General features: G+C 38.7%; 2 protein-coding genes across 2 annotated transcripts in view; both read right to left on the bottom strand.

The window, feature by feature from the left end:
- The window catches only part of LOC134822382 (probable ATP-dependent RNA helicase ddx6), a 111823-nt gene that overhangs the window by 79268 nt on the left and 14466 nt on the right, over positions 1–18089 (bottom strand). The window lies entirely within an intron of this gene.
- LOC134822387 (sister chromatid cohesion protein PDS5 homolog A-like) lies at positions 950–17356 on the bottom strand. Its single transcript, XM_063833414.1, is given in 29 exon segments — positions 950–1677; positions 1914–1997; positions 2117–2231; positions 2384–3587; positions 3590–4483; positions 4670–4774; positions 5025–5138; positions 5349–5469; positions 5657–5789; positions 5935–6054; positions 6278–6428; positions 10014–10182; positions 10393–10529; positions 10783–10872; positions 10991–11128; positions 11300–11460; positions 11608–11731; positions 11900–12175; positions 12397–12530; positions 12934–13132; positions 13632–13793; positions 14052–14186; positions 14378–14543; positions 15001–15133; positions 15308–15476; positions 15887–15976; positions 16239–16412; positions 16758–16952; positions 17247–17356. Coding segments are annotated over 29 exon segments (5892 nt in total). The 5' UTR covers positions 17322–17356; the 3' UTR covers positions 950–1553.

The raw sequence follows: 18089 nt of genomic DNA, 5'->3' as shown, positions 1-18089 counted from the left end.
TTAACAATTTGTCATCAGGTAGTTCGAATCAACGTATAAAATACCTCGCGGCTTTACCATTTACTGATTGGAAGTTTAATTTGGGCTTACTCATTACTATACTATAGTTATACCTGGCTCGCTAGGTATAGCTAACTATAATATGCTCGCTCCTTTCACGAGCGAGAAGCTCGAAAAGAGCGCCGCGCACTGGGGTGTCAAGTAAAATTTGGGCGGGCGATTTAGTAAAATGTAGGAGCACAAAAGTTTTTAAACTTTTAACTGCTCTGATCTGGATATCAAAACCTGAACCATTCTTCTCATACTCACGGCCTATCTCTGCAATATATCTCTTTATCCGACTTTCCATTCGTCCAGATCTCTCATACTCACGGCCTCTTTCTCTAATTGATATATGTGCTGGTTCTCACCATGATATACAAGCAAGGAATCATTTTACTTCAGGGCAATTGTAACCACTTTATTGCAAACGTTTATGCCGACTCAATCATTATTCATTCATCATCAACTAATATGATCTGTTGATTCGGACTGCGAACTTGGAACTGTTTTAATGTGTATGAACCTAAATTCTGTATACATTAATTCTCCTGGTCACGACAAGTAATGGATATATTTATATATCAGTCACGGTACTAAACATGCTCAATGTTATCCAGTAACGCGCAAAAACATTATGTTATACAAATAAAAGTTTAATTGACAACATCTACTACGACGGCAGCGCTCACGAGTTTTCAACCTTAGACACCACCCTCATTCTGGTTCAGCATCTTGACATGATATTATTACTGATTACACTCTTGAGATTCAACATACGCGCTGTAACGGACTATAATTGTATTTAGAGTACAATTTTAGAGTACCTATTTATAATTATAATTTTATCGTTAATTTTGGCGAAAATACACATATCAGTGGTATTTAGAGTATAAATATATTTCAACTGTTTAAATTACAATGTTACTTTTCGAACGGGTCATGACATATTTAACTGCGAACCTAACATAAAACTAAACAATCCTCTAAATCAAATACATCGACTTACAGTTACAAGATCAGGTTAAAATGAGAAAATAACATATTCACTTTCTTTTCTTAAATAAGCTATGTGCGGAGAATTATAAAATTGTTATGATGGATGAAAACCAACTTTATTTGCAGTATATAAGTTAAATAGTTTTCGTGCAGGACAGTTTCAAATAACATCACACACCACGTTATCAAAATTCAAATAACTTGATGAGCTAAAACATTAGTGAATATTTTTAAGAATGTTGAAATGTTTCAAAACAAATCCAGAAAAGAACCAGGTCTAAGGAGATGATCTTATTACCTTATTTTATTCACATACGTATACTTAAAATGTAAAATTACCAATTTGAATATTTAAAAATTCAACGTAAAAAGGACGAGTAGAAATTCGTACTTCGCTGAAAACTTCGTTCTGAAATAACTTTGAGCTGCAGGCAAAACGTCTGATTCCTTTTAAGGTTCCACTGCTGATCAAAATACCGATGATTTAGACTATCTCATTAGCCCATTAGATAATATCACGTGTCCATCCGTCGAAGCGTTCTTCTCCGTTTAATCTTTATTTCCGGTTCCATTTCCTCCATGGAGGCCTCTGCGACTGGTAAAGTTGGAACTACTTTTATCTTGTTTTTTGTAGTCTCTCTGAAAAATATATGATTTCATTTCATTGCACAAAAAGTGGCGAAAGTTTGACCGATTAAAACATGAGGCGTTCAAATTGTATTCAAGGCATTTAACCAACCTAGCATGGTTACTAACGGTTACTAACGGTTACTAACGGCTACTAGCAGTTGAAATTATTCAATTTAATTGTTCAAGCCTAAAGAGAAGGAATTCACAAAAAGTGTTCGGTTTATTAGAAATGTGACAATACTCACATGACATTTTCCTTCTCGACTTTTCTCTTCCGTTTTCGGTCAGCATCTGAGATAACTTCCTCTTCAACAACTTCTTCCACAAACCTGTAAAATTTGAAAAGTTAATAAATGGGATATTAAATCAAATCAAAAAGTTATCTTGAAAAAATCCCATCAAATGGAACCCAAAAACAGATCAAAACTGCACTAGATTTCTAACGTACGAGGGCTCTTCTTCGGTGAATTCAGAGATTATTTTCGCTTCAATGTTTGCCAGAGGAGGGGGTTTGGCAGGATTTCTTGGCGCAACCTTCTTCTTTGATACGAGAGGCTCTCGTGCTGGAACGGAATCGTGTGAGTTTCCTAATTAACTAAATCACGATCATCCGGGAATAATGTTCTCGATTTGACGTCAAAACGAGAAATAGGAAAAAGATACTATAACTATTTAATGAACTTATCCAACAAACCTTTTTAAATAAAAAACTTACCATAAGATCTGGGTTTCTTTCTGACTACAGGGGACGATTCTTCTTCGGGTTCGGAAATAACGCGACTCGTAGTTGGGTGGTTCTTTTTGGCGAAAGGCTTGTTCTTTTTGGCGCCAAATTTGCCCTTTTTAGCAACAGGCTGGCTCTTTTTGGCGACAGGGTGACTCTTCTTCGCAACAGGATGGCTCTTCTTGTTGGCAGTGGCACCCCTTCCACGACCAGCAGGCTTCTTCTTCGTAACTGTTTCCTCGTCAGAGGAAGAGTCATCATCATCGCCTACTGGTAAGAGTGGTGGTCCATCATCATCCTCCTCCTCCTCTTCCTCCTCCTCCTCTTCATCCGATTCTTCGTCAGTTTCTTCTACCAGCATAACAGCCGCCTCTTCAACTTCTTCAAATTCTTCAATGACCACTTTTTTTGCCCGACCTCGTCTTTTCTTCAATGGCTGTTTTTCCGCCACATTTTCTTCTTCAGCCTCTTCTTCTGTAGCTTCCTCTTCTTCGGTTTGTGATTCTTCTACAGATTCCTCGATTATCTCCTCCACTATTTCTTCTTCGATCACTTCTTCTACCACTTCTTCTTCTTCTTCAGTTACCAACTCTACCTCATTTTCTTCCTTATTTTCATCCAAAAGGTTTTCTGTCTTCTCATATTCATTTTCTTCGATATTTTCTTCCACAAGTTTAACTAAGCCTTCCTCTTCAATAACTTCCTCTTCAATAACAGGCTCTTCAATAACAGGCTCTTTCATTACCTCGGGAACTGCTTTGGCTCCATCGGTTATACTTGTAGAGGTCGGTTCGGAGGGTTTCTTGCTTCCCTCATCTATTTGCCCTCTATCCTCCTCCACATCTTTGCTGACAGGCGTATCTGAACTTTCCTGGGATTGGCTGGAAACTTCATCCACGGTGGTAAGACTAGGTGGTAAATCATCTTCAATAGAGGCAGCAGACTCTTGTGATAAATCATCTTTTGAAGGGACAGCAGATTCTGGCGGTGAATCTTCTTCAGTAGAGGCAGCATACATTTGCGGTAAATCTTCTTCAATAGAAGCATCAGTTTCTTGGGGCTGAATCTCTTTGTTACCAGCATCTTCAGCACTTTCGGTAGGAGCCTCTTCCTCAGTTGCTTCTTCCTCATCGTCTAAATCAGAGGATTTCTTCACTTTGGCGGGTCTTCCTCTTTTCTTTGCCACTATTTTGTCTCCGGAAGAAGAGGCCATGCTCGGAGTCTGTACCTTCTTTTCTCCACTCTTCTCTTACTCGAGGTCGGAGTATTAAACTTGTTCGGGTCCAGGAACGACCGAATGTCGTTCTTCCTTCTCTTCTTGGTGGGCTCGCTGACGGGAGTACTGGACATCAGAATGACAGGAGATTGGCCCAGATCTACTTTGTCAAGGCCGATCTTCTTCTGATGTCTTGTGCTCACCAGAGTAAGACGCTTTTCTGGTAGTTTTACAGCTCGTTCCGGTGATGGGGATTTCCTTTTGTGGTATGGCATTGGGTCGTACATGTTCTTTATCAGCTGATCGTACATGGTGTTGAAGGACTTCTTGATGACTTCTTTAGCGTTGACGTTACCTTTTTTGGACTTGTTCACTTTAATCCTAAGGATTTTCTGAGGTTTACCGTCATCCTTGATGGGTTTAGGTTTAGGCATTTCTGGTTCAGGGAACAGCTCAGCTCGGTAAAATTTGATGGGCTGTTTCTTGATGGCAAGTTTGGGTGTTTTTGGTGTTATAGTTGGTTTAATGGGAGACACTATCTTCTTCTGCTTCACTTTTGCTGGTTTAACAGCTTTAACAGCTTTTTCAGGCTTAGGTGCCTTAGCTTTCGGTTTAAATGTTTTTCCGGTTTTAGTAAGTTTGGGTTTGTCATCATTTTTCTTAGCCACTTCCGGCGAGGTGAGTTCGGCTACATCTCCTGCTGTTTCGAATGTCTCATCATCTTTCTTTTCCTCTTCCAAATCAGGTTGTTCTTCTTCCTCCTCTGTGGTTTTCTCTGCTTTGTCTGGGGTTTTATCTCCTTCGATATCTTTCATCTCCACATCTTCATCATCTCCCTCTTGAGTCAGATCATCAATCCAGTCGTCTGCTGCTACCTGTAGTTTTATATTTGTTACCAGATAATCAAATAGTTGGTTTATAATCAGAGTAATCAATAATTAAAACATTATTGATCAATACCAGATACCCCTCTAGTTGTCCTTATATCCCTTCCCGCCGTTCCCGCACGATAGCGCTAAATTCCTCTTTAAAGTTTGTTTCATTCTGTAAATTCCAATCACCTGTGTAGGATCGTCTTCTTCATCAGAAACTGACTTCTTCCTACTCTTTGGCGTCTTCCTTGTAAACTTTCTCTTGCTGATTTTCGTAAGTGCCGTTTCAGCCGCCTGTAAAAAACATTTATCAGATAAAGAAGATACACAAGACTCCAGACCAGCAACAATATTACCAGAAAGGGTTACTGACAAGTGACAGAGGTATTTGGAATTACATTTCAGGGACACTTTCAGTTTGGACCCTTAAGGCCTACACTTCAACCGCTCTGGAGTTGATAATTGATATAAAATCCTGAAAATATCACATGGATTTGTGACAACTGAAATGTAAACAGAAGATTGAGAAAATTAAGATTCTCACCACGATGTGTCTAGCTTTCACAGTCGGGTGGTCTATCTCCATTTCCACTGCTACTGGTACTCGATGCGGGTTAAAATCGAACTTTTCAGGGATATACTGTTTGATGTTGGGTACCTAGATAGAGTACGGTTATCATTTTAAGAGTATTAAACTGCTATTTATCATTAAAATTTACTCTATAAAAAGAGTATGGCTCATTCTGATTAAGATTAAATGCTTAGTTAAATAGCTTTTTACTCTCCCGGACTTATATCAAATCTACTAGTGCCGTTAATTTTAGTTGTAGTTTGGGATTAACCGTAGAGTAGTCAGAAAACAACCTACCAGTTTTTCAGGTGGAGCAAAGAATTTCTTGGAGAGCTTCACTTCACCAGGGAAGGGTGGGAGCTTAACGTTTGCACATTTGCAGTTGATGACTCCGAACGCTAAGTCACAGATAGCATACCTGGTGTTACATCAGAATCATAAATCTGTTTTTTTGTGCAATAATCTATTACAAAAGAAACGATAAAAAATATTGAAAAGGGAATTGGTTTGAAGAAGATCTAAAATATTAGATAAGATTCCTATAGTACTTTAATTTGCAAGCGATGCTTTAAAATCGGGACTGGTAAATTATGAACAAAACTTACATTCGTTCATTGATGGTATCGTTGAAAGGATCAATAGCGTCCACGGCTTGTTTGACAGTCTCGACAAGCTTTTTGAGGAAGGGGAAATTGTCGTTCTTCTGCATCAAGGGTTCCAGGAACCACCATAACACATCTGAAGTTGTAAATATTAGTTAAAACAGAGGTTCACTGTGGTAATATACAAGAACTAACAATGTTATACACTCATATTCATAGCTCTTGGTTACAATTGCCAGTCCTGATCAAGTATGTAAATAACATCGACATTTAAAACAAACCTAGAGAAGATTTGAGGGAGTCTTTGTTGTCGTTGTCCATGTTTGGATGGTGGGCTAGGAGATGTATGAGAGTGGGGAGGGCGTACTCTGGCAGTACCGTGTGGTTTCTCTCAGAGTTACCTGTCACAAAGTGAATTATGATTCTTGTAAGTATATTCTTGTAAGTACATTCTTGTAGGTACATTCTTGACAAAAGACTGAGTTGAAAAGCCAAACATCAATTTAACTCTTTACATCAGTTTCTCTGATGTTTCTCTCTGGCTTAAGTTTAGTATTTCTTGTGCACAACGCTCTGTTCCAAGTATTTTACAACAAATAACATAACACGACTAAATTCACATACTTGAGTTCATGACCATGTACTCTCTCCTCAGCTGAATTACTCTCAACAATATCTGTCTGGCTTTAGAACGGCGTTCTTTGCCCACATCAGTAGCGTAGAAAGCTAGGAGAGCAACGTATTCCAGTGGCAGCTTCATTGAAGTCAGACCTTTCTGAAGATGTCAGAAGTTATTTCGGAGGCATGTACGAGAGGAGAATGTGAATTGATGGTTGTGGGAATGGGAAAGTTCATTTAAAGCAATAACACGGTTAAAATTACATACTCCAGTAGCAGGGAATAGTTGAGTGTGCACTTCGATGTACACGATTTCTGACAACACAGGGTTGTTTGTTAGATCATTCTTAACCAAAATCGTTTAGGTACGCAATTTGTGTCGCTAGACATAACCCTACAGGGCAAATTTTCTAAATTACCCTCAGTCGCGTATACGGGATTTTTGTATTTCAGCTCCTAAAGGTCATAGAGACTTGAATTTTAGCTTAAAATTACCGCAATGGCCACATTTATATACAAGTTATGAAGCAACATAAGGTCTCCAGTGCTTCGTTTTATAGATATTGACAAAAAACTGTTTTTTTTTCTCAGCGAACCAAAAATGGCACTGAATTTTGATAACTTGAACTAGGAAAGTCGTAGAGACTTGAATTTTAGCTTAAAATGACCGCAAACATCATATTTATATACAACTTATAAAGCAATATAAGCCCTTTAATGCTTATTTGTTGAGATATTGACAAAAATCAGTCATTTTGGCTACACGTGTGAGGAAAAATACCAAATTGGGCAACTACTTTGGTATTTTGACACACCCCACAACACTTACCATCATCCTTGATTACACATCTTGATTCCACTGGCATCCTCCCACAGGACTGCCATACCCCAGAGGTAGGCAAAGCATTCTTATGCTATCCTCTCGTGGGCCAACCAGGCCCAGCCTCTCTAAAAAATAGATACATTTTTTTTTAAAAAACTACTTTGGTCTTTTTTTGACAATTTTTGTGCTCAAGTTATTAAAATGTGCTTTGCAGTTGTAGATCGGATGTTTTCTTCCAATATGGGTTTCGGTATAAATCCGGAAGCACCCGGTTCATGGGTGATAGGGGTTAAAAACCCTGAAATGTCAGGCGATGGGCGAGACAATTGTCTGAATTTGGTTATAAAATCACTCTTTGCTAGGGTTTGCTTTTTTCCGCTACATCGATCCGCTTTCTAACTACTGATCATCCCCCTCTACATCATTGATCATTCTCTTTTAGATACATGATTTCTATAAGTTCTTGAAGGTACATCCGGCATGATGTAAAGTCTATATCAAAGCATTTTAATGTGGTCTTAACAAGTTGCAAGATATTCAAGTTCACTAATAAAACAGAGATTGTAGGATATCCTTCTTTTACATATTGAGTAATTGTGGGATTTTTGAGGGGGAGGCTATAAAATGGCCAAATATAATTTAAACGTAAACGACCCAATAATAATATTAAAAGTAGAATGAAACTACTTAAAACTTATACAGATTTATGGTATCCTGTTTCAAGACGCTTGCTCCTGATTTTTAGCAACAATATCGACTGACCCCACAACGTTGTAATATAATTGTGGGTAGGCAATCACTTGATCTATAAGTTTTGAACGGTAGTTTGTAAAAATAATTATTTCCAAGGTAATACTAACTTTCAAAGGTACATCTTAAGTTATCATCAAATTATTCGGGTTGACAGTATTAAACATTTTGAATCGGGAAATCAAAGCGTAACTTTTTGATTACAGATAAACGATGTGGATGCGGATGTTGTACAATGTACATTAACGTCATCTTAAATCTATTTTGAATGGAGTATTATACAGTAGTTCAACTATATAATTGCATATCCAGTATTCACCTACAAGCATAACTGCTTGGCGTGATAAGGTACATCTTTGAATGGTAGTAGGGTCTTTCAGCGACACAGCAATATCACTTCCATGGTAGTCCCCGGCTTATGACAGGTTCATAGCGGTATCAAACATGTTTTATGGGCCTAACTCCCAATCATCTGTCCATATAATGGTGTTTCTGGACAGATAGATGGTGTATGGTGCCCTCATGCTAATTTCAGCGATTTTCATGCAGGCCTTTTTCTCTTTAGTGTTTACGTTCAGGTGGTTCATAAAGGTTTGGAGGCTGCAGTTGTAAATGACTCGAACTCCAAATTCTACTGTCTGGAGCTTGCAAGCCCATCCGTTGGCTTCTATCTCTTCTGTCAGCTGCTGATATCTCCTTATCTTATTTTCTCTTGATCAGCAAAGTTCTCCTCATTCAGATGCACCTTCTTCGCTTTATCTAAATAGATCACTACATCTGGTCTCAATAGTATTATCCTAATGTAATGTCTAACAATAACGTTTATAAGCGCTACAATTTCGAACTAGCGGACCATATTCGGAAGAGAAATTTGGGACAGTTTTTTGCTTGGAAATACTGATTTAATCGAATTGTAACCACAAAAATGACTCCCAATAATAGTCTTATGGAAAGTGTGAATAAATATTAAATATTAAAAATAATACAGGTTTGACTATGAAGTTTCGTCAATAATCACGTAAAGAATAATAGATAACCTACAATCTTTGTTTGGTAAACCAATTTGGTATATTTCCTCACATGTGTAGCCAAAATTACTCAATGTGTAAAAGAAGGATATCCTACAATCTCTGTTTTATTAGTGAACTTAAATTTCTTGCAACTTGTTAAGACCACATTAAAATGCTTTGATATAGACTTTACATCATGCCGGATGTACCTTCAAGAACTTATAGAAATCATGTATCTAAAAGAGAATGATCAATGATGTAGAGGGGGATGATCAGTAGTTAGAAAGCGGATCGATGTAGCGGAAAAAAGCAAACCCTAGCAAAGAGTGATTTTATAACCAAATTCAGACAATTGTCTCGCCCATCGCCTGACATTTCAGGGTTTTTAACCCCTATCACCCATGAACCGGGTGCTTCCGGATTTATACCGAAACCCATATTGGAAGAAAACATCCGATCTACAACTGCAAAGCACATTTTAATAACTTGAGCACAAAACTTGTCAAAAAAAAGACCGAAGTAGTTGCCCAATTTGGTATTTTTCCTCACACGTGTAGCCAAAATGACTGATTTTTGTCAATATCTCAACAAATAAGCATTAAAGGGCTTATATTGCTTTATAAGTTGTATATAAATATGATGTTTGCGGTCATTTTAAGCTAAAATTCAAGTCTCTACGACCTTCCTAGTTCAAGTTATCAAAATTCAGTGCCATTTTTGGTTCGCTGAGATAAAAAAACAGTTTTTTGTCAATATCTATAAAACGAAGCACTGGAGACCTTATGTTGCTTCATAACTTGTATATAAATGTGGCCATTGCGGTAATTTTAAGCTAAAATTCAAGTCTCTATGACCTTTAGGAGCTGAAATACAAAAATCCCGTATACGCGACTGAGGGTAATTTAGAAAATTTGCCCTGTAGGGTTATGTCTAGCGACACAAATTGCGTACCTAAACGATTTTGGTTAAGAATGATCTAACAAACAACCCTGTGTTGTCAGAAATCGTGTACATCGAAGTGCACACTCAACTATTCCCTGCTACTAGAGTACATAATTAATGGATATTATGCTGTTTTTGAAGTTGAAGCGCTATGCTATGGTCGAAAAATGTATCTATCAGTCTATATTTTGTGCTAAGTAAGTGTTAGCAAACTAACCTGTAGCTTGTTCAGCATAGCTTGTTTGACTTGAGGGCATGGGTCCTGTATAAGCCAGGCTACCTCTTGGAACAGCTCCAGAGGTATCAAGTCAAAGCAGGTCGGCTCGGCTGCTAGCTTCAAGACACAGAGTCCAGCGTGGAGACGTAAGTGAGACATCGAACAAAGTCTGAAAAGGGTGAGTCAGTGGGGGGATTGGGGGTATCATTCAGTAAGGAAAATGAATATGACATTTTGGATCATCACGCGAACTCCAAAATAATATTAAAACGCATTTTGTAACATTTAGTTGATTATATTGGTAGAGGATCTGATATATAAGATCCAATATTGTTTTTTCATGATGTTAGTTCTCAGATCAGCTGATTATGAAACGAACCTAATTTCGCTGTTTCCATTCATGTCCCCCTTCTGTTGGAGGAGCGCCCAAAGTAGCTTCAATACAGGAGTTGAGATAACCGTCTTATCACCCGCAGTCTGAGCTACCCAGTTAACCATCACATGCAGACCTTCTATCTGCGGGAGAAGAATGGTCACGTGTCGCTCCTTATATGGGCATCACGTGTTTCTGTACTTTCGTAAGTATGAAAGTACAGAAACACGTGATGCTCATATAAGGAGCGATACGTGACCTTAAGGAGTTCTTTGGATAAATCAAAGTTCAAACCACCGGACAGGTCTCATTTTTGTTATTGTTTCATATAAAAGACGGCAGAAAAGTATAGAAAATTCAAGAACTTCTATCTTTAATCGAGCAGAATGTCAGTACCTTCACTCTAGCATCTTTAGAAAGTTCCTCCTGCTCACACCAAAAGTCATCCTCAATCAGCCCCTCCTCTTCTCTGTCTTGAGTCAGAATCTGTAGTACGAAAATTTAGATATAAACTCAGATTTACAGATAAGACTTATTGGATACACTGACGAAACTAATATAATATTATTCAAAGCAGAATATTTTTCGGTAAATAGTCACATACCTCGGAAAGCAAAAAGTCTCTGACGACATCTCTGCTAAATTCCTCGAATATTTTAGGAGCAACTTTTGCGATCTGAGCGATAGCCTTGACGATTGATGGGAGGTTCATGTGAGTAGGGTCCAACAATCCCACCATCGACTGAAAACAGATAAATTAAAATTAAAACAAAACCCATACCTTCCTACGTTCCTATAAATCTTTATCACTTTTGGCATGACATGCAACAGATGAACCAGAGAAAATCACAAACAAAAAAACAATCAAATACTATCACTAAACATTCTCTTCTAGTACTAATCAGGTAAATACCTCTAAAAGTCTTTCCAGAACTTTAGGACTATCCTGATAGACAGCATGGATAACCTGAACAGCTTGCTTGGCCTGTTTGGGTGTACCCTCCTTGGCTATCTTGAGGAGCTGTGGTTGCAAACATCCCGCCACACTTGCATGCCTTCTGTCTAGCCCTTGAGCTAAAAATAAAATATTATATTATAAACACTCAATCCGCCTCATATCAAGTAAAATAAGATTTGCTTCTACAGAAGTTATGTTGAATTTCGATTCGGTTAGGAATTCGTGACGACAAAATTATCGTATCAGATTTAATATGCACTGACCAGTTTTAGCGAGGATCTTGAGATCCATCAGGACGACTTCATTATCAGCGTTTTTCAAGTTAACCAAAAGTTGCTCGAATACTTCTTGTGCTTTGAACTGTCCCGGGTACACAGTAGCTAGTGACTGAAAACAAATTCATTATTAATATACAACGTACACTTCATCAACTTATTTAAGCAGATATTGAAGGAGCGAAATTCTCAAGTTCTAGCTCTAGCTGGATATATCGACTATCGACTCACTAACCATTAACATCAGGTTTAAACTGGAAATATAAGAACAATTTCTCACCAGTATCAAGTGAAGACCCTTCTGTCCGTTGATAAACACATTGAACTTGTCCTCATCGTCACTCTCTGCATCTGTAGGAGCAGTGAGCAGCTGTGAAACCAAGTTAACTAACACAGTAATACAAGTTGCATCAGCCAAAACCGGCGCCGTCCTGTCCATCAGTGCTCGGATTGTATCCATGATGGGGTTTTTGTTGGTTAGTTTCTTCATTATTTCGCTGACAGCACGAGCTACTTGCTGGCAAGAAACCCCCGGTGTTACTATCGTCTGGAATGCCTGGAATTTTTGTAGTTTAAGAAAATTCTATGATTTCTGTACTTAACTGATGGTCAAATTTAGTTTATAGGACCTCAACAAGAGTTTCTAAATTTATTTAATTAACCTTAATCATAATTGGACTAGTCCTACAACAAAAAGTCGTATAAACCCTATAAAAACGATCGAAATCTTTTAAGATTTTATTTGCAGCAGCAAAATCCAATTAGATAAAATATTACCTTGAGAAGAGACCTGTCGTGGACAAGTGTGTTACTGAGGCGTTTTAAGTCACTGTTAGCTGTCTTTGAATCAGGAAGGGATTTAGACAACATGCTAACTTGGTTCAACAGCTTCTTACGGTCTTCTTCGCCAACTGGGTAAAAAGGACATTTTAATATTAGTGATATTAGCCGGTGGAGTGGTTATACAATATACATGCTGTAACTTATATTATTTTGCAGCCCAATAATTATCACGTGACTTGGGTGTCTACAACGAACGAAGTGAGAGTGCATAACTTATGGTGTAAACTAAAGTACGTTTCACGATCTGTACACTGCACAGAATGTGTTATAAATATACGGCATGAGGTACACAAATTCCAAGATGGCAGCCCTACATTCAGTTCATAACAAACATCACGAAGCCAATGTTGATCACTATCTAATGTACGCAGTTTATTGTACATTTATAGGCTTGATATATAACAATGAGTCGTTATACAATTTATTTTCCGGCCCTCAATTTACGATTAAATTGCATATAAAGTCACTTACTTCCTTGCTCAATAGCTTTGAGCAGTGCAGCTAGATGCATTCTGATTGTCTGCTGATATCGCAACAACTCGTTTAGCGCTTTGATTGCGGCGGCGTCCAACAGGCAATACGTTCTGAGGAGAATGTTCATCCTGTCCTTAGCTCCCAAACTGACAGGAACCAAGCAGGATAACAGGAGACGTTCCACTAGTAAACGATCCTGCGAAAATATAAACTTTATTGAGCAGTTGTGGATCTAGACCTCGCCTTGCTTAGGTAAGCAATCTAGGTTTTCACTTCTCTGGAGAAATTCAGTTGTTTAGGCGGGATGTATTAAAAGCCGCGCATTAATTGCATCTGACGCGCGCACAAACTATGCTTCGCCATCGTATTTTCCACTATCACGGGCGAGAAAAATAGAGGATTTTTGCGCGGCTTAGAGTATCCTGCTCGGAGAAAAATTATTTGATGAAGGAGCAGCAGACCTGTGATTGGCTGAAAGGAAGGCGGGAGCAGTGATTCCACAGCGCGCGCTAAATTTGGCTGTCCAAAGACAACAAAAATCTTGCTGTTTGCCGCGTGGTGATGTGATCGAAGAGAATCACCGCCCCCGCTCAACATGGGAATGCCGACACGAAAATGTCGACTGACTACAGGTAACTAAAAATCTATTATAGTATCTGCACTGCAAAACAAAAATGCTGTAAAAAATAAGTTACCTGGCTCGTGTTTTGATAATAAGTATGAAGAACTTTGTTGGGCATCCAAGCTACTTGCTTTATCTTACTAGGGTCCTTCTTACTGTTAATTTCTTTGTACAGTCGAGCAACATTCATGATGGCTTGATGTCGGATAGGCCATTTCTTGTCCAGCATCCGTTCCTGAAAGATTTTAAAAATTGGAAACACTGTCAACAATGAGGGTCGGACAGCATGCACTGTTGCGGGGTTCAAGTTTCTCCTGTTTTCTTACTTTTCAACACCACTACAGATACATTAGTTCTGAATATTAGGCCGTAACATGACATTCAATCTCTGTAACAAGACATTCAATCTCCATGGAAAAATAACATCGTATTACAAAGCATGTAACAATCCGATCCCAGGATCAAAACCAGAAAGAAGAAATATAAGTTAAACCTGCAATATCATGAATAGCTCAGGAGTCATTCTGGTGATATCATCGGAAGCGATAGCGTACACAACTTTTACAGCTTCGAGTCTCACTTTCTCATCAGGATCTCTGTGTCGCTTACAAAGGTTTGTGTAGCAATCCTGAAACGTAAAAGCAAGTCTACTGGCTGCGCTCCTGTATTTGTTTTAAACTTTAAAATTAAAATATTGGTAAATAATTGGTGTGAACTGATCACACCAATTATCAGAAATTCTTTAAAATCTATTGAGGAAATCATTAACCAAGAAATACGATATCATAACCATATTTTGTTTGCTTGATCTAGACTCACATCGCTAAGTTTCAAATGGTTGAGGATGAAGTTTTTACAAGTGCTGACACACTCAGCCCGGACAGCAGCCTCTATGTCGTTAAATCTGCGCAAAAAACAGTTCCACAGTTGTTTGTTTTGGGTTGCCAGCTCTGAACCTTTATCTGAAAACATCTCCGCAAGCAACCTGAAACGTAAATCATGGTTTTAATAGGAGATTTCTACCCAATAGGTATTATATATTAAGAATAGATTAAAAAACGATACAGACGTTTCATGAACCGCAGAATTCATAAAAAAGCAAAACTTTTCACAATGCTCAAAACCATAATCATATAATATAAACTCAGAAAATTACGAAAACGTTACAAGCATCTAGTCAGTTCTATTTTTATCGGATATCTAACTTAGCACAGTACATACCTGGTAACCTCTATCGGATATCTAACTTAGCACAGTACATACCTGGTAACCTCTAATCGGATATCTAACTTAGCACAGTACATACCTGGTAACCTCTAATCGGATATCTAACTTAGCACAGTACATACCTGGTAACCTCTAATCGGCTATCTAAATTAGCACAGTACATACCAGGTAACCTCTAGGCTCTAATCGGATATCTAACTTAGCACAATACATACCTGGTAACCTCTAATCTTTCGTTAACATCACTACTCTTCAGTTTCTCTTGTAGCTGAGGTAAAACTGCGAGGAGAATACTCGGACAAACTCTGTTCAGTTCCTTGATCAGATCGTACACTCGACTGTGTAGACCTGTAATAAAATGTGTTACTTTGCTTTCCGAACATATATGCTAAAGTTAAAATGCAGCATATCTATAAGAGAGAATTTGATTTATGACGTTGAGTTTAAGTCAGGTTTTATTACGTACAACATATTTTGAGGTTTCAAATTTCATCTTGGACATTAAAACCATTGTATTCTTACCAGAATCAGTTTCAATTCCCTTCATTAACGCGGCATTAAAGAACTTCTGGATGTTGGGCTCCATATAAGTAGCACTTTTGTTGATGAGCTCCTTAGCGAGTCTGTGAGCGGCAGGTTTGCGGGATTTGTAGGGTTGGATTATGTGCATCAGGATTATATCCATTACATCCTGCAAGAAGGGGGATTTAAAAAGCTTGTTCACTCAAATCACACTTTATAAAATACGTATTCACACAGATTTACTCACTCAAACAGACATTAACGAACGCCAACCCTTAAACTCTAATGAGCCTAAACTTAATCATCTTTCAAATTGAAATTATCTTAACATTAAAAAATACGTTTGCTGTGTAAGCAATTTCAAGTCGAAAAATAGTAATATTTTTTCTATACCACAGCCTCTAAATTTCCAGGTTTTAGTGAAATTGTAAAGGTATTCGTGGCTGTGGTACAGATGGCTGTGGTACAGATGGCTGTAGCTGTGGTACAGATGGCTGTGGTACAGATGGCTGTGGTACAGATGGCTGTAGCTGTGGTACAGATGGCTGTGCTACAGATGGCCCGGAGACCGCTACAAACCTGTGGAATGCTGTCTCCTTCCTGCATGACGGTCATCATGATGTCAACCATGAATGTCTGTACCTTTCCAACGTGTCGGTCATTGAATATCTGTGATAAGTTGGGTTGTTAATCGATTGGGCAACTAACTATTACTATACGTACAGTTACGTATGTAGACAAATCACTTCTTTGTTAACCTTATATCATGCTTATTATCATAGGTTCATGACAATCAATTGCTGATTTTTCCCCTAAAATTTATACAGATGCAAACAGTGCGGCCGCTAGATTGAAAATCATAGTAAAAATTCCGATAAAACTATTATTTTCCCAGCTCCCAGTCTAGTAAACACTAAACAGCGGAACGAACCTGAAAGAATGTTCTAAACAAGCTGAGAATAATATCGGGAGCATCAAGTTCCATACAGAGGATAAAAGTCTTGACACACGCCAAGTTCTCCAACAGGTAAAAGTATCGTTTGAAGCTCTTTCCTTCTATGTCCTCCAGTCCACGCAACTGTTCTACGAACATCATGAATATTTCCTGCCGGAAATTTAGAAGGCTATGAAACTTTAGTTGACTCGTTATATAATGGAAATAGTTAATCTTTTTAAAATATAAGATACAATCCTTAAATTAGACTCCCTAGTCTCCACCCCTTCACTCAGCAATCACTGATCGGAAATATATTACTTTCTCAACCTCTGTCGGCAAGCAGTGCAGTAAAATCCAATTTACCGGGAACCCCGGTCCCCGATATATACCGGATTTTTTAATCTCCTTTCCCCAAAAACCCCGCCAGTCGCCACACAACTACCATACAACTTACACAAAGCAGTCAAAGTAGAAACCTTCCATCACAACAATAAAAGAATAAACCCTTCAAACCTTAAGCTGTTCATCTGCATACGGAGCTTCCGGAGCATAAATCCTAAGTACATCAGCAGCACAGCATGCCACAAATAGTTTCACATCCGCATCCTCGTATTGAAGTAAGTCGGGTGACACCAAACTGGCACAGATCTGTTCTAGTTCGCTTTTGTCTTCTTCTTGGTCGATCTCAGATAAAAATGCAGCCCAAGCCTAAAACGTTAACGGTTAATCCAATAGTTCAATAATATTTAACAGTGACATTATTTAAACTAATTACAACACTACAAATCTATTACATTTATTGAAAATTATGTAATGTAACGCGATGGAAGTATTTTAAGCGGGCATATCCTGTCCAAACCCAGGATGCACGACATAAAGAATTTGTTTTAACTTTTTTGTATGAAAAGCATCAATAAGTTATCTAGAATTAAGAATATTGTTCCACAACTTAAGTAAACATTTAACTGCCACGATTGGTTTAATACACCAGGGTATAGTTACCTTTAGTCGCTCAAGAAGTTCACTTTTTTCTATCTGCCCGCTAATCTCCTTGTTAGGAGCCTGTGTTTTTGACATTATCTCATAGTTGTTCAGTCCATTCTTCAAACGATTACTTGGTTAAAGGGACGTACACGATAAATAAGATGAGTTAGGGGGTGCAGGAGGAATATAATAATGAATAAACCCTAATTGCAGCAAGTAAGTAAACTTGTAAGGACCTGCCACCCCAACTAAAAACACTTACATCTGCAGGAATTAACATCACCTACTCTAGTACTGAAAAATTCATCGTTTATCATAATATGCCAAACCCAGGTGGGGGGGGTGTCATGTCCGTCTATGTCCGCCTATGTCCTGTCCTTTTTGGATTCTATGAGACAACGGACGTGTTTTTTGGGACATTGGCGGACACGGACGGACATTGGCGGACTCGGACGGACATTGGCGGACTCGGACGGACATTGGCGGACTCGGACGGACATTGGCGGACCCGGACGGACATTGGCGGACTTGGATGGACATTGGTGGACATTAGCGGACATTGGTGGACATTAGCGGACAAACATTTTGAGGACTGAAGAGTACTGAAGAGTACTGAGGAGGATGGCTGAGAAGGATGGCTGAGGAGGATGACTGAGGAGGATGACTGAGGAGGATGACTGAGAGGGAGGAGAAGGATCAGGAAGACCCAGGAGGAGGAGGAGGACCCAGAAGGAGGACCTAGGAGGAGGAGGAGGAGAACTCAGGAGGATGACTCAGGAGGAGGAGGACTCAGGAGGAGGACTGAGGAGGACTGAGAAGGAGGAGGACTGAGGAGGATGGCTGAGGAGGATGGCTGAGGAG

This window comes from Bolinopsis microptera, chromosome 10 (assembly GCF_026151205.1).
Source record: "Bolinopsis microptera isolate Bmic1 chromosome 10, MBARI_Bmic_1.0, whole genome shotgun sequence".
NCBI lineage: Eukaryota > Metazoa > Ctenophora > Tentaculata > Lobata > Bolinopsidae > Bolinopsis > Bolinopsis microptera.
The sequence above is the reverse complement of the archived record's forward strand: the minus strand, read 5'-3'. Positions and strand labels throughout refer to the sequence as shown.